General features: G+C 48.9%; 1 protein-coding gene across 1 annotated transcript in view; it reads left to right on the top strand.

Moving 5' to 3' along the window:
- ULK2 (unc-51 like autophagy activating kinase 2) overlaps positions 1 to 20,313 on the top strand; it is a 65,287-nt gene extending 44,974 nt beyond the window's left edge. The window contains exons 14-27 of the mRNA XM_081172003.1: positions 284 to 344; positions 4,939 to 5,076; positions 5,997 to 6,142; positions 7,197 to 7,277; positions 9,594 to 9,886; positions 10,528 to 10,745; positions 12,373 to 12,482; positions 13,302 to 13,454; positions 14,089 to 14,297; positions 15,279 to 15,457; positions 15,773 to 15,891; positions 16,390 to 16,547; positions 17,879 to 18,014; positions 18,200 to 20,313. Coding sequence (XP_081028129.1) covers positions 284 to 344; positions 4,939 to 5,076; positions 5,997 to 6,142; positions 7,197 to 7,277; positions 9,594 to 9,886; positions 10,528 to 10,745; positions 12,373 to 12,482; positions 13,302 to 13,454; positions 14,089 to 14,297; positions 15,279 to 15,457; positions 15,773 to 15,891; positions 16,390 to 16,547; positions 17,879 to 18,014; positions 18,200 to 18,267 — 2,069 coding nt within the window. The 3' untranslated portion in view covers positions 18,268 to 20,313. The remainder of the gene's footprint in view (positions 1 to 283; positions 345 to 4,938; positions 5,077 to 5,996; positions 6,143 to 7,196; positions 7,278 to 9,593; positions 9,887 to 10,527; positions 10,746 to 12,372; positions 12,483 to 13,301; positions 13,455 to 14,088; positions 14,298 to 15,278; positions 15,458 to 15,772; positions 15,892 to 16,389; positions 16,548 to 17,878; positions 18,015 to 18,199) is intronic.
- Positions 20,314 to 21,844: the final 1,531 nt, after the last annotated feature.

The following is a 21,844-nucleotide window of genomic DNA, read 5'->3' as shown; positions in this document are numbered from 1 at the left end:
CTGTGGGACATCATGGTGCAGGGCAGATAATAAATTGTAATAGTAGTAGTAGTAATACTAATAATAATAATAGCCAGCTTCCCATCAGTGTCTATTCAGGAGTATGGTGTGCGTGTGAATAGGCTGTGTTGTGCTCAACAGAGCCGCATTGTCTCCCTGTGCAGTGTCGCTTAGCACAGCTTCAAATTAAAATATTGCTTACTTTCTCTTTCTCTCTCGCTGTATCTCTGCCACTCCCTGGGCCCTAATGCCTGTTTCCTGGTGTCTTCTTTTTGCTATACAGACGACATGCCTCTGGCAGCAGTCGGCCGTCGGGCCTCAAGTGAATTCCTGATGTGCGGAGGGTAGGTGGTAACGGTCGTTGAGCTCTGTTGCTTTGACGTTCATTGCCCAGAGTGTAGGAGGAATGAAAAGCCGCTAGATCGGCTTCCTCCAGCCTGATGCCCTCTGCATGTTTTGGACTACAATTCCCATCAGCACCCAGCCAGCAAAACCGTATGCATTTACGGGGCCCACTTAATAATTGGCTCTTTAATTGCTTGAGGAGAACGCTGTGGTTTCACAGGCACACTCTGAGGTTTGTCAATGACCCAGCGGTGGATCCCCACACTGCAGCTGATGACCAATTCACAAGCCCCAGTGCTGTTTAAACAAGAACCAGTAATATCCCTACCCTGAACAAACCTGTTGCCTTCGCTGTGTCGCAAGATGTGCTACAAAAGTGGCCTGCTGAAGAAGGCTGAGAGCTGTAGTCTTGTAAACTTGAAATAGAAGAAAATAAAAAGAGCACTGCGGGATCAGGCCAGTGGCCCATCTAGTCTAGCATCCTGTTCTCACAGTGGTCCAGCAGTTGCTTCTGTGGGAAGCCCGCAAGCAGGATTCAAGCACAAAAGCACTCCTTCCCCCTCCTGTGGTTTCCAGCAGCTGGTATTCAGAAACGTTGCTCCCTTTGTACCCCAGCAAATTAATCCTTCAGTTGGAAGCAAAGCTATGCCAGTGCAAGAACGGAATCAAAGCCGGAGCTTGTGGCTCTCTTCTTGCTTGCTTTCTTCTTCCCTCTTGTGCCACAGGAGACCGTGTAGAGTCCGTTGCGCAATTGGCCGCTACGCTTAGGCAGCAGCCCCAAAGCCACTCTTTGACTTTGCCACTTTCACAGGCGCTTACTTCATACAAGGCATAACATTCGTGCAGTCAGTACAGCAGCAGCAAATCCCTGAAAATCTCCCGCAAACAAACCGTTTTAAAGTCCTTTAAAAAAAAAATAAAAGAACTGTCTCTGCTGGAAAAGTGCTGATGTTGTGCTCAATGCAGCTTCTGAATTTGCACACTGCAGAGTAGCCCCGGCCAGACTTTTATCTAGATTCAGGCGAAAGATGTTTATCTGTGCTGCAGGGGAAGCCCTGAGAGAACTTTGGCTGCTTTCTGATTGGTAAGAATTTTTTATTATTGGTGAAACTGAGCAGATTTCATTTGTTTCTGAAGCGTTCTTACCCTGTTCCTCAGCAACTAAAAAACGATCAATAATGAGACAGTCCCCTGCTCTCAGGCTTGTACTCTAAAAGACATGGCACAAAAAGGAGGCGAGATTGGAAGAGGAAAATGGCAAACCCAGGCACTAGATCTTAAGTTACTGAGTTTTTATGACTGCCAGCTGGAATGGAAACATTTCAGGGGAAAGATGAGCTGGTTTCTCAGCAGAACTGTTAAGGTGGCTCTCACTTTCTCCTCTCATACTCATTTAAAGTTGAGGTCGATTTGCAAAGGTGAGTGGGGGTTCCGCAACTGAAACTTCACATGCTTCCCCTCTTATGGGGGAGATTTGGCTTGGGGAAAACTGTGGCCAAATGCTTTCAAGTTGCTGTTGGCTGCAGGGGGGGGGGGCAAGATTAACAGGCCACCCCCAACCCCCCAGGTACTGAAAGTTTTCTTACACTGGTTAACAGCAGTTTTGGAGGATCAGAGCTGGGGGGGAGGGAAACGTTAAAGCCTTTATGCAAGGGATAGCCAACATGGTGCCCTCCAGATTTTGTTGGACTATGACTTCCATCAGCCTGTGTAAACATGGCCAGTGATGGTGGAAGTTGAAGTCCAGCAGCATCTGGGGGTGCCATGTCAGCTACATCATGGGCCCTACTGCAAATCCCTCGCTCTGTCGGCAGCACCTTTTTTAACGGGGTGGGAGTGGGTTGGCAGGAGAGTTCAAACTCTGCCGCTTACAAATTACATTGCATTTTGACTGTTTATGAAGCGAGGTACTATTATGCCCATTTTACAGATGGGAGAGCTGCAGTTGTGGGAAAACACCTTGCACTGCAGGCAAGTTCGGTTGAGAGTTGCCTTCACGGCTGGGTGACGCTGTGCATGCTGGACTTTGCCATCTGCTCTAATGTTTGGGGTGACAGTAGCTCAACCTTTTCTTACCGGGGTGCTGAAAGAGTCCTGAAGCGATTGGTCTCGCGTGTGTTTGTGTGTCAGTCATAGCTTGTTCCTGTGCGTCCTTCTGTGTGCTAGAGCCCCTGTGGCCAAGCCCAGCTTCCATCGTCCCAGATGCTGCAGAGCCTCCTTGTGAGGAAAACCTCATTAGCAGCTTTCTTCTCTCTCTAAGTTGCTGAGCAGCATCAAGCTGCCATGATTTCAGCCCTTTCCATTTCGGCAAGGTGTGAGAGAGGAGCTAGGCTCCAGAGAGATGGGGAATGTCATGGCAACAAGGATGAAGCTGAAGTGGGCTCTCCAGGGCTTTGTGGTGGTGGTGCTTAAAAACAGCTGAGCAAAACTCTTTTCTGCAGCCTGCCATCCAGTTTCCAGCTTCCTACAGAAGCAAGCTTTTGTTCACTTGGGAAGCCGTTGTGTGTTGAGGAAGAAGCAAAGCTTGTCGCTCCTCCCTGGATTGGATAAATTAGCCTCCATTGGTTGGTTTATAAAAACGTTTGTATAACGCTGTGTCATTAAAAATCAAAGATGTTTTAAAAACATAAAGCCATGAAAAAGTTAAGATGGGGCCCCTGCGGATTTTGCTGCATCCGCATCCATCCATTGCCCTTTCATAAGCACCTAGCAAGCATTGTGATGATGCAAATCTCACCTGTGTAGCTTGGAAAAGACTTAAGGAAATTAAAAAATGTCGTTTGAAGAGGCAAGACACCCCTGGGATTCTTGAGGGAGCAGAGACAAAAAGCAGCCAAGTCTTTTGCAGAGTTCTCAAGTTGAAGCTGAGGGGCTTAGCTGAAATCTGATTGAATGCCTGCTGTCCCTTCGGAGGAGGAGAGTTTGGGGACACGTTTAGTATGGACTCTGCTCTTGGCGTCAAGCCCACGTTAGGGATTGTGAGGGAAAAGATTGGAAACGAAACTGCCAACATCCTAAAGACTTCCTGCAAATCTCTGGTGATGCCACACGTTGAATACTGTGCACAGTTTCTGGTTTCCTCACCGCAAAAAGGTTACCTGGCTAGTCAGTCGTTCCTGGCGTGTGGCTGCTGTCACATGCTGACAACTTCCAGGAGCCACAGGTGAGAGCTGAGTGCAGGGTGGGGACTAAGGATGCACAGACGACCCCAGAAGGAGGATGACATGTCCCTCACCTGCGGTACTAATCCTCCTCTAACAACCCATAAACTACCACAATTATAAGACTAATAAAAACAGTTATGAGATAAAATGCAAAAATGTAGGAGACTGCAAATGATGGGTTATTCACCGAACATTTTGAGACTATGGACTCTTCCTCACAGAAAACAGATTTAGCTATCTGAACAGATAGTTTGGGTTAACTGTCTCCCATAGTTTGAAGAACTAAGGCTGCAAGGACAGACTAAATGAAGGATTTCTTCAAACAGTGCATAATTAAACTAAGGCATTTGCTCCCACAAGAAGTCGTAATGGCTATCAACTTGGATGGCTTTAAAAGGGGAGGAGAAGACTACCAATGGCTAGTAGCCACAATCGCGGTGTTCTTCATCCATTATGCCTCTGAATACCAGTTCCTAGGAATCACAAGTGTGGAGAGAGTTACTGTTTGTGGGCTGCTGACTGGGGGCTTCTGTTTGGCCACTGTGAGAACAGTGCTGGACTCGATGGGCCCCCTTTGGCCTGATCCAGTAACCAGGCTCTCTTCTGATGTGCAGTTCGCCCCAGTGCGGGCTGCACAGTTTGCGCCTGTAGGTCTTCCCCCACATCTACCTTTCCCCAAAACGTTTTGGCACAAATCTAAGCTAGTGAACTTCAGGCATCCACTTCAGAGCGTGGGCAGCGGCTGCCGCTGTGTGGCTCATTCCCAAGCATATCTTGACCTGTGTTTAGCTGAGCTGTTCTCAAGAGGCCAGCATCGACTGGCTGAGACGTTTGCAGCAGAAGCGCATGAACCACACATGCACCCACACAACAGCATGCTTAGGTGATCATCTTTGGCTGGTTTATTGACTAGTTACATAAGCTGTTTTCTTGCTCCAAACCGTTCCCCGTATCGCCTGCCTTTTTGAGCCTTGAACAAACACGAGGCAACGCAGACCAGCCATCCCTGCTCCTGAACTTCCTGTTCTCTCCCCACAGTGGATTTTCCTAGAATGACTTTGTTTTGAAACATTGGAAGTGGGTGGGGAGAGAGCGTGCTCCAGCCTCTCTGCCCGCATGCCTGCCTGTGGGGAGGAGGGGAGGGGCCCAGTGTGCAGCTGACCTGCTTTCCTCCGAGTTAAATGATTGATTTTTCCAGTCAAGTCTCCAGTCCCTGCTGGTTTGCACTCCAGCTCATTAGCAGAGGCTTGTTTGCCGCTGTCCACAAACCGCAGCTATTTGGCGCACATGTAGACCTTGCCGGGAAACCCAGGCCCTTGTTCGTTTGCCTCTCCCCCGAAGACCCACGTTAACTCTGGACAATGGTGCAGATTGAAAAGCGGCTCCTCTGCCACCCCTCATTCCCCCTCTCCTTCCCTCCCGCCTTCAGGCAGTGCCAGCCGTCGGTCTCCCCCCGCAGCGAGACGGCACCCATCCCGGTTCCCACTCAGCTACGCAATTACCAGCGCATCGAGCAGAACCTGACCTCGGCTGCCAGCCCCATCTCAAACCCCCATGGGTCGCCCAGGTAAGAGAACTTTTTATTTTTTCGTATTTGCTTTGCCCGCCCTCACCAAAGGAAGATGTCTTGCTGGTAATTTAAAAAAACATACATTGTTTTTCTTTGTTTGAATTGGGTTATATGACTATAAGGCCATTGTACAGTGGGTACCTCGGGTTACATACGCTTCAGGTTACAGACTCCTCTAGCCCAGAAATAGTGCTTCAGGTTAAGAACTTTGCTTCAGGATGAGAACAGAAATTGTGCTCCGGCGGCACAGTAGCAGCAGAAGGCCCTATTAGCTAAAGTGGTGCTTCAGGTTAAGAACAGTTTCAGGTTAAGAACGGACCTCCAGAACGAATTAAGTACTTAACCCGAGGTACCACTGTACATTTAAAGCACACACAATGACACACAACCCCGCCCCCAACCCTGGGAACTGTAGTTTAAGGGTGCTGGGGGTTGTCGGTCTGTGAGGGATACACTACACTTCTCAGTGGATTCCATGTCCTCTAAATATGCTTTAAACATACGGTGTGCTTACCTAACTTGATGGGCACATTGGAACTCTACAAGACCCAGCAGGATATTTGGTGGGAGCAATTGGAGGTTATGTCGCAGAAGAAACATCCTAACTGTTGATGTGAAACGGTATCTAAATATGTTTGGAAGTTGTTTAATGTTTGAAGAAGGGTTGGGAAGTCACTGTTGCTATTGTTCAAACAAAAGCTGAACATTCTGGGGTCGGGTTGGGAATGTATCTCTGTTAAGATTGCTGGTGACAGGCTGGCAGCGGCTGCTGCTGCTTTGATTTTTTACCCGCTCATCACCAGGTTGGCAAAGGCTGTCCTAGGGTGTCAAAAGACCCAAAGTAAAGAGGAGCACATATTGCAAACAGATCTCTCCCTGAAACTGGACACAAATCTCCTTTTGGGTTTTGTTTGCAGATCCGCTGTGGTGAGGCGGTCAAACACCAGCCCCATGGGCTTTCTGAAGACCGGCTCCTGTTCCCCAGTGCCAGCCGATTCCGCGCAGGGCGTTGGGCGCAGGCTGTCCACGGGATCTTCCCGTCCGTACTCCCCTTCACCGCTCGGTAAGCGCATCGGCAGAGACACTTGAAAGGTGCTGTTTAGCACAAAAAGAGGTGGTTGCTTAACTCTCGAAGATGGCTTTTGTGTGCACTTGATAGCAAAATCTTGTGCTCAGCAAATAACTCACCACTGCTGGAGGGGGGAAGGGTCTAATCTCTGTGATAATCAGGGCAAGCTTGAAATGCCTCAGGTCCCCACAGGCGCTATGCCAGGGATGAAACCCCAGCTCCACACGTGCTAGCTTGGGGATTGCACAGCACAAATGGATTTGTTGGCTAGAGGTCTTACCTGGCCTTCCCTGTAAACTCCATGGGCAGGTTACAAGGATATAGCTATCTGGTTATAAGAGAAATAAGACCAGTTGCAATTACAAAATCAGGAGAGTGTGTGAAAACAAAAGACAGTTCCATCTATAAAACAATTCATTTCATGTATTAAAAACTGGGTTGTTGAAGTTTTGCTACAAGTAAACTTAATGTAACAGCATTAATGAATTTCAGTGGGTCTGCTCTGAGTAGGAGTAATGGTGGGTGCAGTCTAATGCAAACATTTAAAAATAATTCCATACATTTACACAGTTGAATAGTTCTGATCCAGATGCAAGCTGGGGTAAAGACAATTGAAGTCTGCTGTGACTACAGTGTCAACCTCCTCACCAGACCCTTTCACTTTAGCTCTGAGCTGGATAGTGTGAAACAGAGCAATGAGATTATAGTGAAAACAATCATAGCCTCCAACTAGTAAAATTAAGTTTGCCATCAGCTTTCATGGACCCAGGACTCAATTCATGAAGCATCACCCTGGAAGTTCCAGCTCATGTGATTTGGGGGGGGGGGGAGGCAGTGAGGACCGTAAGCGTTGGGGTTAGAGGGAAGGGAAACGGAAAAGTCAAGACTGAAGCTACTGCTCAGAAAGCTGTGCTTCGGAGATCTTGTTTATAATCACAATGAGCAGCTGTTGATCAATGGCACCTGTGGTGTATTTGTTTGATCAAATGCTCCCTTGTTTTCTTTTTCCGGAAAATAATAATGGTGCGTGCCCTTCCTTCTCCAATAGTTGGCACCATCCCTGAGCAACTTGGGCACTGCTGTTGTGGGCAGCTGCAAGGGCACGACTCCCGGAGCCGGAACTCCTCAGGTGAGCGGCATCTCATCCCCGGTTCACTTACTTATTTTATGTCATTTATATACGCTGCTTCATATTTCCGAGAAGAATCTCCCAAGCACTTTACAGCAGCCTAAGATTGTCACAAAGAGCCAGAACACAACGCCAGTCTTAAGGCACAGTCTTCGGCCTGCTGCCCGGACATGCACATCTTGGGCAACTGTTAGCCCCATTCCAAGAACCCTGTCGCAAAGGTTTCTGGGTAGCTTACCCAAGAAGCTCTTGGGCACAAAGCAGTTGCTTGAAAGACTGGCAGAGATGAGCTCTTCTCTATAGATTTGGGAGCACTGTGTTTTGGTTATACAAACATCACAGATCAAGGAGACTTGTTTTTTGCTTCTCTTCCTAGTAACCCCATTTGGCTGGTCTCTCGCGTTCCCATTTTACAGATGGGAGAAGAGGTTGAGTCTCTCTCCACCAAGGGCTCTTGGGGACTGAAGCAGCTCTTGGTGATGCTTCCCTGGACTGTACCATTTGATGCTGCCATAGGGGGGCGCTCACATCTGCATGCTCTTTCACATGGGTATTTATTATATTTCATTAGTGGGGCCAGAGCAGCCAGGTAGGGGGTTCCTCCTCACTTGCCTTCTGAAGCTGTAGAAGAAGAAAAAACGTCATGTGTACATGTGTGAATCAGCCCCCAGTCTTGATTAAAGCGAGACTAGCCCAGCCCTCCGAGAAGCAAGCCCCAGCACCCCCAGGGGCTCACCTGATGTCTTGGGCAGCAGGAAAACTCTGCCCTGGAGCTTTATGCTGAAAGTTCTGCTGTACAGCCAACAAACTGAAGGTTAACTCATTGAGAACAGCAGGGTTGGTTTTAATCCTCTCCCGATTTAGAGGCACAGATTTGGGTGGGGGTAGGGGGGTGCCTTTTTAAAGGAAGCAAGGGAGGCAACCTCTGTTAGCTTTGTGGATGGTCCTACACACAGGTCTTTGTTGGGTCAGCTTCCGTGGCTCTCTTTGTTCGGACGGGCAGGCACAATTGCACACGCGCAGAGCGGTTGCCTGCCAAGCGCTTGGCTTTTGTGTGGGGTGTGTGTGTGTGTAGCACTGTTCAAGTACAGCTCCCTCCCAAGATGGAGGACAGGCAGCCAGCGCTGTGACCCCAGCCGACCTTCCCTGCGTCCTCAGTTCCCCCCCAGCTTTGATGTTGTCCTGTAGGCTCTGCTCCCTCTCTCTCTCCCTCTCTAGTGGATTATGAAAGCGCTGGATTGTAAGCTTCCTCCTCCCCACCCCCTTTCCCAGGCTTTCAGTCCTTTGTGACTTCTGATGAGAAAGGAAAAGCTTTCCATCCACTCAACCCAAGTGGATCTCCCCTGCTCTCCGCATGCGCATAAGGCCTTTGGGTTGATGGACAGTGGGGAATCTTTGGTTGGCAGCCATGACTTTTTAAAGAAATTTTGGACTCTGGGTACAACAAAGAGCGCAGTATCTATCATTGTGAGAGGCCATAAAGCAAAGGGTGGCATTCAACTAAGTTCTGCTCAGAGTCGACCCCTTGAAATCAATGGGTGTAGCTTAGTCATGCTCGTTAATTTCAGTGGGTAGTTGAATACCACCTAGAATGACATCTGCTCCATACATTGGAAGCACATGGCTTCTCCCAAAAGATTTGTTTGTTAAAGGTGCTGGCAGTTGTAAGGAGGGAACCCATAGCAGTTATAGTTATGTAAATGTGCTTTAAATCGGAGGCACTGGGCTCAACTTTACCTCTTTAGGATAGTGGTGACAGCATGCCTTGTGGTAGTGTTCTGAGGGCAAGCAATTTTCAGGGGTACAATACACTGGCATAGTGTTTTACTCAAAGTAGACCTGTTGAAGTTCAGTCCTGTTCATTAATTTCAGTGGATGTGTTCTGAGTAATGCCCAGTTGAATGCCATGCAAAACCATACATGTAGAACACACAGTTCCCAGGATCCTTTCAGGGAAGTATATTTTTTAAGGGTGCTGGGAATTGTAGCTATGTGGGTTGCAAACCTGGTTGACCCCTTTAGTCTGGGGCTTTCTGTGTGCAAGGCAGGTGTGCTCTTTGACTGAGCTATTCCCCCCCCCCCAAAAAAAATAATAATTGGTTACCTTTGTCTGAATGTCAGTTGTTGAGGATCACAAGTGGGGAGAAAGTTTCTGCCTTGCTTGTGGGCTTCCCACTGGGGCCTCTGGCTTGATCATGCATCTAGGGCTGGGTAAAGAGTATTTCCTCTTGCCTTCATCTCTTCAGAGGGAAGACTCTGCTGGGAGCTTTGAATCCCACCCAGATGGCCTTTTCCCACTTCTTCCTCTTCCCCCAGGCTCCCCGGCACCACAGTCCCAGTCTCCGCAGTCCCTCCTGATGGCGGGTGCCCGTCTACAGAGCAGCCCGGCGACCCTGACGGACATTTACCAGAACAAGCAGAAGCTCCGGAAGCAGCACTCGGACCCTGTCTGCCCGTCCTACGCAGGCTACAGCTACAGCCACTCTCCCCAGCCAGCCCGGCCGGTCAGCCTGGGGACGTCACCCACGAAGCACGCAGGATCGTCACCCCGGAGCTCAGACTGGCTCTTCAAAACGCCCCTGCCGACAATCATTGGCTCTCCCACAAAGGTGGGCGTTGGGACCTCTTCCACAGGGACAAGATTGGTAGGCTCTGGACCAGCGTAGAAATGCTGACTCCCTCTCAGAGGAATTGGGAGCAGGTTAAGGATCATGTGCTGTCTCCAGGGAATTAGTTTACCCCCCCCCCCCCAGCCTCTGCTTGCACGAGATCCCCTGGCGCCATTGCTTAACTGCGCTTAAATGGATGTCTGTTGTTGACTCGTTTGTTTTTTAAGTCATAGCCAACTCATGGTTGGACTCCCAAGGGCTGTATGCAATGCAGCTCTGCTGGCGCAAGGGGCTTCGATTTGAACAATGAAACCTCCTCTCCAGGCACCTCAAAACCAGCTCCAGGGTGCTGGGGGACCCCCCAGAGCAGATTTGGGGTGGGAGTTGAGGAAACGGAAGTCCCGCTGCTATCAACTAGCTGTCGTTGCCACTGGCAGTTGGAGTTAACGTCTGATGGGTCGCCATTTCCCCCATCCTTGGCTTGAAACTAGAGACTTGAATGGCATGTGGGGGTGGGGTGTGACTCCAGGAAGAGAGGGAGGCTGCTCCTGATCTTCTTAAGCCTCAGCTGCCTCAAAATGATAAAGCCAGATTGGAACGAAACCCTGTGAGACTCACTTCTATTTTATTTGCCCTTCCAGACAACCGCTCCTTTCAAGATCCCCAAAACGCAAGCCTCCTCCAACTTGGTGGGCTTGGTCAGCCGCCAGGGACCATTGGACGCCCCACTACTGCAGCAGGCAAAGGATGTGGGCGAGGCGAGAACGTTCCCCCACTTCCATTCGACACAGGGAAGCGACAGGCAGGCAGCGGAACAGCAGCAACAGCAGCATCACCGTGGCAAGACTCTGTTTGGCAGGTAGCAGCCGCAGCCTCCACCCTCCCTCCCAAAACGCTTTGCCCAAACAACTTGGCCCCAGAGTGCCTTAACCTCCGCCCCCCACCCCCTTATGCTGCACCCCAGTCACTTTTGGTGGTCCCACTTGCCCCCAACTTTTGGCTGGCCTTTTCCACAGGTCGAGCGTTCACTGTGGCAGGCCCTGAAATCCTTGCTAGTAGAAGAGGCTTGCCGGGAACTGTCCCTGCTCCACTTTAGATGGGTAAAAAAAAAACCCTGCCTTATTCAGGCAGGCCTTTTCAAACTAGAGATTATTTTCCCAACCAGCTTTTACTTAAGCGTTTGACATTTTAAAATTGTTTCTATTGAAATGACTGGGGGGGGGGGTTATCCCATATATACCTCCTTGTGCTATTTTTATACAACAGCGTGGGTTTCCAAGTAAATAAGTTTTTTAATTTAAAAAAACCCATTGCCTGCAGAAGGGGGGGGGGGCTCTTCAAGTCCCTTCATGCCCCCAAACCCATGCCAAGGATCACTGTAGAGGCAGAGCTGTGGAGCAGAAGGAAAAAAACCACCCATTTCACATCTTACCTTTCCCAAGGATTGCAGCAGGCCCCTTTCACCTGTTCCTGCTCTCCTCTTGCCTGTTTGTGGCATATACAAATGGTGCAGAGTGGGTCCTATTTCCTCAGCTGACAAAACAGTTCTGGTTCTGCTGATTCTATAAGGGAGGCCTTCGCAAAGCACTGAACTTACCACCACCCCAGAGCACTAGGGTTAAGCTTTCAGTGCAGCTCTCTTCCTCCCGCAGAAGCCACTGTGGAAATGGAACGGAAGCACCTGCTTGTTTCATTGGGCTTGCCCAGGAAAAGGCCCCAGCGGAACACGATCTCTGCAGTGTGTGGTTTAGACCACAGCATGTGGATCTGGTGTGTCAGTGTGTGTAAATATAAGCCTCATTTCCTGGTGCGGCTTCTCCCCCCTCCAGCACTCAAAAGTTCCCCCTTGTTTTGCATTTTGGACTTGCAAATCCATGTTTGTTTCTCCCTGCCTGCAAACTCCTACCAGATGAAGATGGGTGTAAATTACAAATGACCCATTTTGATCTGTTGTACAGTTGGTTTTCTTTCTTCCCCCCTAGTTCTACTAGGTCTCCCCCCCCCCCCCGAAGTGGATCTTTAAACAGCTCTTTTGAGAGCATTTCCCCCTCCTCTGCTGTGCTCTGCTTGCCCACTCCCCACCCCCCAGGCTGGATGTACACACTGTCTGACTTGACCACAGCATTGCATCGTGGGGAGTGGCTTCCTGAAGCCAGCACACCCCACCCTCTGTTTTAGTTTACATCAGACCTGCACAAAGTGAAGGCGATCTGCAACGGGCTCCTCCCTATTATGGCCACAATGGGGCCAGGACTGGGGAAGAGTGGGTCAAGCCATGACCTATGTCTAGCAAACTGCATTTGGCATGGTGGATCACAGCTCATGCAGGCCTGGCATACGTTGAGGATACTTAACTCACGCCACAGTCTGAGGTCAGCCGCACACCAAAGCCAGGAGAAGCAAGTCACACACCCCCTTGCCCAGCCCAGGCTTTGCCCGCTGGATTTTGCCATTTCCCAAGCGCATTGTGCTATCTTTCTGCCTAGGTCTGTGAGCACCGGCAAGCTGTCAGATCAGCAAGCAAAAGCCGCTCTGGGAGGCCAGCTCTGTCAGGGCAGTACAGACAGCCTTAACACTGAGCGGCCAATGGATACAGGTAAGGCAGCTGGTGGCTGGAGCTCTTGGTAGATTGGAAGGCAAGGGAGAAATGGAGGAAGAATGACTGTTCAGTAGCTGCATGCATGAGAGAGAGAGAGAGAGAGAATAAAAAGCCTGTGAGTGTATTATATTGAGTGTACATACAGGTATGCATACATTCACTCCTTCCTGGAATGCAAGAGGCCCCCACCTGTGCTGGCATTCTGCTGGCTTCTGAAGGCACACCTGTTTACCTGGTCATTCCCTTGATCACTCTCCCCATGACTCCCATTTTAATGGAGCTGTTTTCATCGTGTTTTACACACACCCCTGCCAGCTGAAGAGAGTGCCACAAATCCACCCAAGTGGACTCCAGCCCACAAAAGCTTCATATTCAAATTGCCCCCGAACTTTATGGCCACTGCATTACTGATAGCCAGGCGGAATCAAAAACATAAGTAACATGAAGGCATGGATTATCCGTCGGCCTTTGCGCTCGCAAAGGTTTTCCTTTTTCCCCCAAGAGAGAAAATCAAATTTTCATCAAATGTTAGTAGGGCTGCCCAGGTCCAGATTAAAGTTGCTCCTCTCTCCGCCTTGCCTGGGTTAAGCCAAAAACCTCACAGGAAAAAGTGGGTTTTGAGGAGGGATCTGTAATGGGAGATAATCAGGGAGGTGGCAAGAGGTGGCAAGACAGCAGATACCCCTGAGGGAACTGAGGTAGGCTTCTAGTCCCCCTGCCCTTCCCAGTGCCCATGTTTGGCTCGAGCTGTACTTGTACATTGTGTGTGAGGCATGTCCTCATGAGGACTAACATACCATCTCTTCCTCCCCCCAGCTCCACCAGGGGCCTGTGGCATCGCAGTAGTTCCTCCCTCCATGGGAGCTGGCGTGAGCTCGAGAGCCGTGATGTTTACTGTGGGGTCCCCTCCGAACAGCGCCACTCCTCCAACCTGCACCCACATGGTCCTCAGAGCTCGGACAACATCTGGTGAGTGGCATGGACGTTGCCTGTTGCCGGGGCCAGATTGTGCAGCAAGGCAGGGAGGTGGGAGTTCAGGAGAAGTCGGTTCAGGATCTCAGACTGTTTCTCCAAAATAAGGTCACCATATTTCAAAAGGTGAAAATCCAGACAAAAAAGTGGTGGTGGTGCTTGTTTTGCCAAAGTTGTTGAGCTTTTTCTGGCAACCCTACCCCCTCACTTCTCCTGCCCAAGTCCATACATAGTGTGGTTATTATTATTTTTTAAGTATTCCAGGGCAAAAACCCTCTCAAAAGATAGGGGAGCCTTCTGTCTGTCTGCAGAAGTGCTTCAGCCCTTTTAATACTCCTCCCTTGACTGAATCATAGGAAGAGCCTCAAGCATCCTTACTTAGACATTGATTTGCTCCAGGGCTTCTGAGAAAAAAGTACACTTGTGGTTGGGTGGAGAGTGAAAATCGTTGCCCCCACATGTCTGTAATTTTATTTTATAGTTTGCTGTTCCCTGAGCTTTGACAGGGACCTTGGCACCTTCTGCTTTGTTTGTAGCTGATTTTCACCTGGGGCAGGGGGCTTCGAACTCAGCCAAAGTTGTTGGGCTGAAACAAGTGTGTGTTTCTTTCTCCCCTCCCCACCCTTTCCAGTCGGCTCCAACAGCTCTGGGGGGTCTCTGTGTTCTACCAGCGGCCGGGTCCTCATGGGCTCCCCTCCTGGTGTTTACATGGGATCCTCTCCCCCCGGAGCAGAGGCAGCTCCGTGCCTGAAGTACATGCCTTATGGCACTTCACCTCCAAGCTTAGAGGGGTTTATCACCTTTGAGGCCCCAGAACTGCCGGAAGAGACTTTGATGGAGGTAAGGAACAGCGGGCAACTTAAGAGTGAGTATATGTTATTGGGGCGGGGGTTTCTCCAGATGTTGCAAGGTCAACTGTCAGGGATGACTGGAGATGGGCTGCAGCTACAGCTGGGAGACCACAGATGTCCCATCCCTGTTAAATAAATTAAACGTACGTTGTTAAAGCAGTTTAGGTTTTATAAGATAGTAGGTATTGCATCTATTTAAGTTCCAACCCCCCAATATTTCCATTCACACACACATACATATACACACAGGAGAACCCATTTTTTCCTCTGCATATTTTATGTTGTTGTTCTTTTATTGATCACCTATGCAAGTGTCTCAGTGTGATGTAAAATAAAGAAATGGAGAGGGGAAGAAATATTTGAAAACACACACACACACGAGAGAGAGAATACAAAGTAGACGCTCCTGGCAGAGTCCCCTTTCATCCCACTGGAGAAGCCCGTTGGAGCAAAAATGCATTGAAAGTGCAGGTAGTGGGCACCTCTTGCATCATGACAGAGTTGCTTTTCCGAATATTGACAGATAAAATTCATTTATGCTTTTGAAGGAGATTGTAACAGTGATGACCCCTAAGGGCAGGGGGAGCCTGTTGCCCTCTAGACTTTGTTGGACTACATCTCCCATCAGCCCCAGCCAGCATGACCAGTGGCCAGGGATGGAGGGCTGTAGATTCCCCATGCCTGGTGTGTGTTTGTGTGTTTTGTAACACTTCTCCCCAATACTTAACTATTGTCAGACAAGATCCAAAGCTTACAACCCTTGCCATTAAATGCCTTCTAATTGGGGGCGGGAATGTTTTCAGCACCCGCCTTAAAACTTTGGAAAGAGAGAGAGACCTTGCCAGATCTTCCCGGGGGAGAATTCGGTATAGCTGTGGGTGGCACTCTAGGGAAGGGGCTGTTTGGCAGTGGTGGCCTGCTAACTCGTTGATGCTAAGCAGGGCTCTCTCTGCTTCTTCCCTCCTGGCAGAGGGAGCACACAGACACCCTGCGCCACCTGAACTTGATGCTGGCCTTCACGGAGTGTGTCCTGGACCTGACCGCTGTCCGAAGCGGGAACCCTGAGCTCTGCTCCTCAGCGGTGTCTGTCTATCAGATCCAGGAGAGTGTGGTGGTGGATCAGATAAGCCAGCTGAGCAAAGACTGGGGGTAGGTACCCACCCACACCGTGAGGCTGGTCTTTGTTGAGATGCCCAGCGCCAGGGTGCCCAAGTCCTTATACCATCAAGAAGGCATTTCCGTGTTGCCAATGAGCAATGTGGGTTTTTTGGGGGGGTAGTCCTTCTGAGGTTGAGCTGCGCAAGGCTATCTCTTCACGCCCCGCATGTGGCAATGGGCCAGTGCCCGAGCTGCTATTCTCTCCCTTGTTTTTTAATTCTTGCTGTGGACACACACACCCCAAAAGGGATTGGGAAAGTGGCAGCTCCTCTCCTAACAAAAGGCACCCGTTTCTTTCTTCTCCAGGCAAGTTGAGCAGCTGGTCCTGTACATGAAAGCTGCCCAGTTGCTGGCGTCGTCCTTGCACCTAGCCAAAGCGCAGATCAAGTCGGCGAAGCTGAACCTCTCCACCGCAGTGAAGCAAGGTGTGTGGGGCTGCCCCCCGGGCACGGAGCCCAGGCCCTTGGTCCATCTAGCTCAGTGGGGTCTGCAATCAACCGGCAGAAGACCCTCCAGGCCCTGCCTGGAGATACTGCAAGGGACAGAACCTGGGACTTCTCACAGGTCAAGTACCTGCTGCCTTTCATGCAGAAAGTCCCAGCTTCCGTCCCCAGTGGCATCTACGGCTAGGAAAGCACCCTTGCCTGAAACGCTGGAGAGCCGGTGCCAGTCAGAGTGGGCAGTTCTGAGCTCGATGGACCAGTGGTCTGGCTCGGTAGAAGGCAACCTGCTAGGACCCAGAGATGGCAGTGGAAGCTTCCCAGACCCAGTGGACAGGCCCAGGAGCTTGTCAAGGTCTGTAGGGCATCAGGGGCTTTGAACGGGTGGCAGCAAGGCCAAGGCCGCAGCATACGCCCTTCCGGCTGTGAGAGGAGCAGGCCAGCGCCCCCCTCCCTGTTTCACAGCTGCTTTCTTCCCTGCAGTGGTAAAAAACCTGAACGAGAGGTACAAGTTCTGCATTGCCATGTGCAAGAAGCTGACGGGAAAGCTGAACCGGTTCTTTTCGGACAAGCAGAGGTTCGTCGACGAAATCAACAGCGTCACGGCCGAGAAGCTCATCTACAGCTGTGCTGTGGAAATGGTAAAGGGGGTCGGTGGGTGGGGAGAAGGCTATGCAGCGGTGGTGGGCGGAGCCAGAGGCAAAAGGGGATGGAGCAGTGAACACATGTCACCTTTGTCCAGGAGGCTGGTTTCTGCATTTGCTGTCTCTCTCACACCCTTCTATCCTCCACCCAGGTCAGTGAGAGGCATGATCAGACACTTTCCAGCCTTGCAAAAGCACTGAAGGGGGATGCGAAGCAGGGCTGGGGCAAAAGGGCAGGTCCAGATAAAGAGTATATTTGAGGGCTGCATTTGGCCCCTGTATCTGATCCCCTTATGGGTAAAAGATAAGGAGGACTTTCAAAAGAGAAGGGCTTTTTTGTGGGTGGGTGGGGGTCCTGTCTGTGTCTGCCCCATAGAGCTCCAGGGCTCAGCCTCCTTATCCACAGGCAAATCTCTCACCAACTATCATGGGAAACGGGATTCTGAATAAGTGAGCTTCTGGCACTCACTGAGAATCTTGCCACAGTCATGTTCAAAAGCCACGTGTGGGCTCCCTCCTTGGCTTTGCCTTTCTGGGGAACATAAAAGCAGTGAGGGGCCCTTGCATTTCCATTGAAAGAGGCACGCAAACAAATTAGGTGGCACTCTCGGGATTAATTAAACTGGGCTTTCTTTTTTCCATTCGTTAACGTCTTCTTTGTATGTCTCAGAAGTTAACCCAAGGTGCCATTTCTACATGTTGTCTGGCTAATATTTCGTCAGACTTAAACAGTCATTAGTTTTAATTCCCTGGGGTGTCGCACACAGTCCCCGTTGTGGGAGACAGGGAAGCTTTTCTGGTAATGGTACCCTGGGTAACATGGTTGGAGGCTCAGGGAGAGACTCCCTGATGGTCTTGGGCAAAATAGAAAGGTTCCGGGGTTTCCAAAAGATGTGCAGGAGCTTCAAACAAAGAGGAGGAGCGTTCACTCATTGGAAAATAAAAATCCACACAAGTTTTCCCACTGTTCCAGTTCTTCCTTTTAAAAAGATTGAGGGAAATATTAAAAGCTCTTTCCCCTCACCCAGATTTTTTTCTTGGAGGTTAACATTTCTAATGTTTTTACTTTCTACCAATGATGTCAAGCGTGTGCCCCCTCCCCAGTTGTATCATCTCAGCAGCTACTGTGAGATAGGCTAAGCTGAGAGATTGGGAAAGGGGCACAAAATTGCCCTTGGCAGAAGAGGGATTAGATAGTCACGTCCTTTACTGCTCGACAGATGGCAGTCTCTGCATTGGGTGGAGGTTGCCTTCCGTGCAGGTCACTGCTTTGAGTGCCCCCTTTTTCTTAGCCCCTGGGCTTGATCGGTCTCTTCATCCCATCTCAGGTGCAGGCAGCCGCCCTAGACGAGATGTTTCAGCAGACAGAAGACATTGCATACCGATACCACAAAGCGGCTCTGTTGCTGGAAGGCCTGGCAAAGATCATACAAGACCCGGTTGATATAGAAAACATTAACAAATGTAAGTCACTTTGGTGGTGTGGGGTGTCCCCCTCGCAGTGTGGCTCCTTTCCGAGAATCTGGGGCAAGCCATGTTGCTCTGAGCCTCGGCAACCCAAAGAACCCCCTGTTAAGGTTTCAATACAAGTGCTTCTTGCAGGCTCACCTGTCTCCAACTCTTTTTAACACGTTCTCCTTTGCTTTCAGATAAAGCGAGTATTGAACGCAGGCTCTCGGCTCTTTGCTGCAGCGCAGTGGCTGTTTACGAGCAGTAGGCGAGTCGCCCGGGACCACTTGGCAGATTGTTCCGCTACAGCCAAATCGCCCCCTTTGTCCCTGTCGCAACAGGAGGGCAGGTTTTTACATTTCTGTGGGTTTTCTACCAAAGAGAAAGGAGAAATGTGGTTGATTTGCAGAGGGGAAGAAACCCTGAACTATCTCGGAGGAGACTTGCCTTATGACTTAAATCTTGTGCACCCCACCCCATCTTTCACTGAGCAGTCAAAAGGCTCGTCTTTCCATTCCCAGCAGAACCTTGCCACAAAGCCTCGGTTGGGGACAGCAAATTTGATTTCTTACGAAAGGATGGAGCAGAGAATGGAACTTCCGTCTTTGGGCAAGGTCCAGAATCGCAGGCAGGGAGCAGCGGGGCTGGAAGAGTTTTCTTTTTGGAACAAGACCCTGGGAGGAAGCTGAGAACAGTGTTAACTGCAAACCTGTGTCTTGTGGAGCTTTTGAGGCTGTTGCTGGATTTGGACCTGAGCTCGTGTTTTGTAAATAGCACTTCTTCAAGCCCATCAGGCATAAGAAGAAACAGCACCTTTTGGAAAAAGACGAGGAGAAATGATGGACCCGGGTGAGGGTGGGGTCTTCTTTTTTTATTTTACTTTTGAGGGAGATCCATTTGGAATCCCTGAAACCAGTTTGAGCAGTTATCGTGGATATAAAAGCTTGATGGTTTTTGTCTTCTTCCTGAATATCCTGGCCCAAAATACTTTATATTGCACTAATTTACTAAAAAAAAGAAAAACTATACTCTTGGGGGGGGGCTTTTTTTTTTTTTAAAGCAGAAAAGGCACAACAAACTTGCTGGAGCAGGTTAGAGGAAACCATTCAATTTCACTTCGATTTTCGAGGGGGGAAAAACCACCGCCCATTCCGAAATTATCCAGAAAAGAAAAGAAAAAACGCTTTCCGAAATTTCAAATGTAGCGTCTTAGGAGACTTTCAGGCAAAGCTGTACATAACCTGTCTTCAGGAGGACTTTTTCCTTTTTTTATATACCCGTTTGTCTAATACTTGAGTAACTTGGCCACAACTCCGGAGCATTTCGCTGGCGTTGCGAAGCCCCCGCTGGCTTGCTGTTCTTCCCCACTTCCCCCTCCCATTTATACAAGTTTGGTTGCTTAGTTCTGTTGTAGCATGTGGAACTTGTGTGTTACTGCCTGTATTTATCGGTAGGTATCCCCTTAATCCTGTCCCGTCCCCCCTTTCATATCAGAAGAGGCGTGCTGCCGTTTCAGTCTGTTCCTTTAAAACTGCATAAAGGGTTCTCGGACACACGCAGTGTTAGGACTCCGCGTGTTGTTGTGGCATGGACTTTCCTCCCCTTACAGTAGCAGAAGAGCATTAAAAATTCAGGGTGGTTTCTGAGTGGCTTTTGAGGACACTTCGACACTTCCTACGGCTGCTTCCCCCCCATTTTCAGAAATGCCTCCAGGTGGCTTTTGTGAATTCATTATCTAGGCAACTTAGTTTCTCTGGAAATGACCCCTCTTCATTTTGAGAGTTGGCTTGTTGTTGTTTTTTTAAAAAATAATAAGAAAATTATCATCACTTGGCCACTTGAACACACCCCATTCTTCAGAACGAAATCATTTGGAACCTTATTTTTGTACTAGCCAGGCCTTCTCGGCAGGGAGGTCGTTGACATTCAGACACCATCTGTTTCCATGAACTGATGATTGTGTATATGTGCGTGTATGGGTGGGTCTCCTTTCCCCCCTGCCCTTGTTTTTATTTTCTTTGCTTTGACAACGTAATGTACTGTTTACCTTATTTATCTGTATGAGAAATTCCAGCAGTTAATTTGAAAGTGTTTTTTTTTCTTTTTAATTTATACGACATTTGTATTTTTAGGTCTTTAATACTGTGTTTCTACTACCTCTTCTTTGTAACTGCATGCATTTATTCTTGACTCCCCGTAGCGTAATAACTGAAAAACAAAAACAAAATCCTGTTGCATAATTTTTATTATGGCCTGTATAAATGTATATTAAGGTTAAAAACAAAACAAAAAAATAAACTGATACTCAGAAGTGTTTTTATGGTACAGCTTGACACTTTAAAGATTTTGCAGTCACCAGCATAACGAACCCAGTGCAGTGCTCTCAAGAACATAGGGTGGTGGTCATGTTTTACTCAAGAGTAGACCCACTGGAATTAAGAAACTTAAAATATGTTCTGTTTCGCCAGGCCCATTTGATGGCTGAAGTTCTGTCCCTGGCAACCCTGAAATTAGTAGTTTGAGAACAAATTATTGTTCTTTAGAAGGTAGTTTTCTTAGAAGTTATTACTGTTATTATTTATTGAATTTACATCCTCCCTTCCCAGGGAGGTGAACAGAGAAACAATTTAAAAACAAAGTGAAAACAAAGCATTCTGAAAGCGATGACTGTTAAAACCATTATTCCGTTCAGTTAACATGGGGGTGGTATTGCAATCATATTAGTTCAGATGTGTTTGCTGCCCTGGGCTTCTTGGAGGAAAGTGCAGAGTATACATCCAGTAAGTAACAGGACAGAGTTGGACCCATTGATTCCAGTGGGTCTCCTCTTTAGTAAAACTTAGCTGTATACCACCCATAGGAAGGTGCTTTGCACAGAATCAGACCATCTAGCTTCATACTGCTTACACTGGCTGGCAGCAGCGCTCTAGGATTTCAGGCAGTGCATCTCTCCCCACCCTAGTGAACCTGGAACCTTCTGCATGCGAAGTAATTCACTTTGCCACTAGGCCACAGCTCTTCCCTGTGGGAGGAAGGAGCAAAGGCCCTGGAGATTGCAGTAAACTGCAGATCCAGGAATATGTCTGCAGATTTGAATCCCATTGTGGACGGGTGAGTGGTCAGTCAGAACTATTGCTTATGGAGCGGAAGGTGCTCAGTTGCAGATGATGATGATGATGATGATGATGATTTACTGGTCCTTCACCCTAAGGTCCCGGAGCAGGTTGCAACATTAAAAGAGATCCAGCACAGAGGGCCTTCTGGCGGTTTCCTCACTGTGAGAAGTGAGGTTACAGGGAACCAGGCAGAGGGCCTTCTCGGTAGTGGCACCCGCCCTGTGGAACGCCCTCCCACCAGATGTCAAGGCAATAAACAACTATTTTACTTTTAAAAGACACCTGAAGGTGGCCATGTTTAGGGAAGTTTTTAATGTCTGATGCTGTATTGTTTCTGATATTTGGTTGGAAGCCGCCCACAATGGCTGGGGAGACCCAGCCAGATGGGCAGGGTATAAATAATACATTATTATTATTATTATTATTATTATTATTATTATTATTATTATTATTATTATTATTATTTAAAAAACACACTGTTAAGAACTTTAAAACAAGGAATTAAGGTGAGGGTCCTGAGAATGTACATCTCGGCTGTCGGAAGCCCGCATTTACACCATGCAGGAGACACCACAAGGAGCACCTTCTCCGAGGGCACCCCCCTCGGGTCAATGTTAACACCCAGAAGGGTCCACGTAAGGAAGGAGGCAGTCTTTTGGGTATTTGGGTCTTCTAATGCTTTAAGAACTGGCAAACAACGTCGCTGTTTTAAATTGAATTACTTGAGAT

Source organism: Podarcis bocagei (genome assembly GCF_964188305.1).
Source record: "Podarcis bocagei genome assembly, chromosome: 15".
Classification (NCBI taxonomy): domain Eukaryota; kingdom Metazoa; phylum Chordata; class Lepidosauria; order Squamata; family Lacertidae; genus Podarcis; species Podarcis bocagei.
Note: the sequence above shows the minus strand (reverse complement) of the source record. Positions and strands in the feature narration are given on the sequence as shown.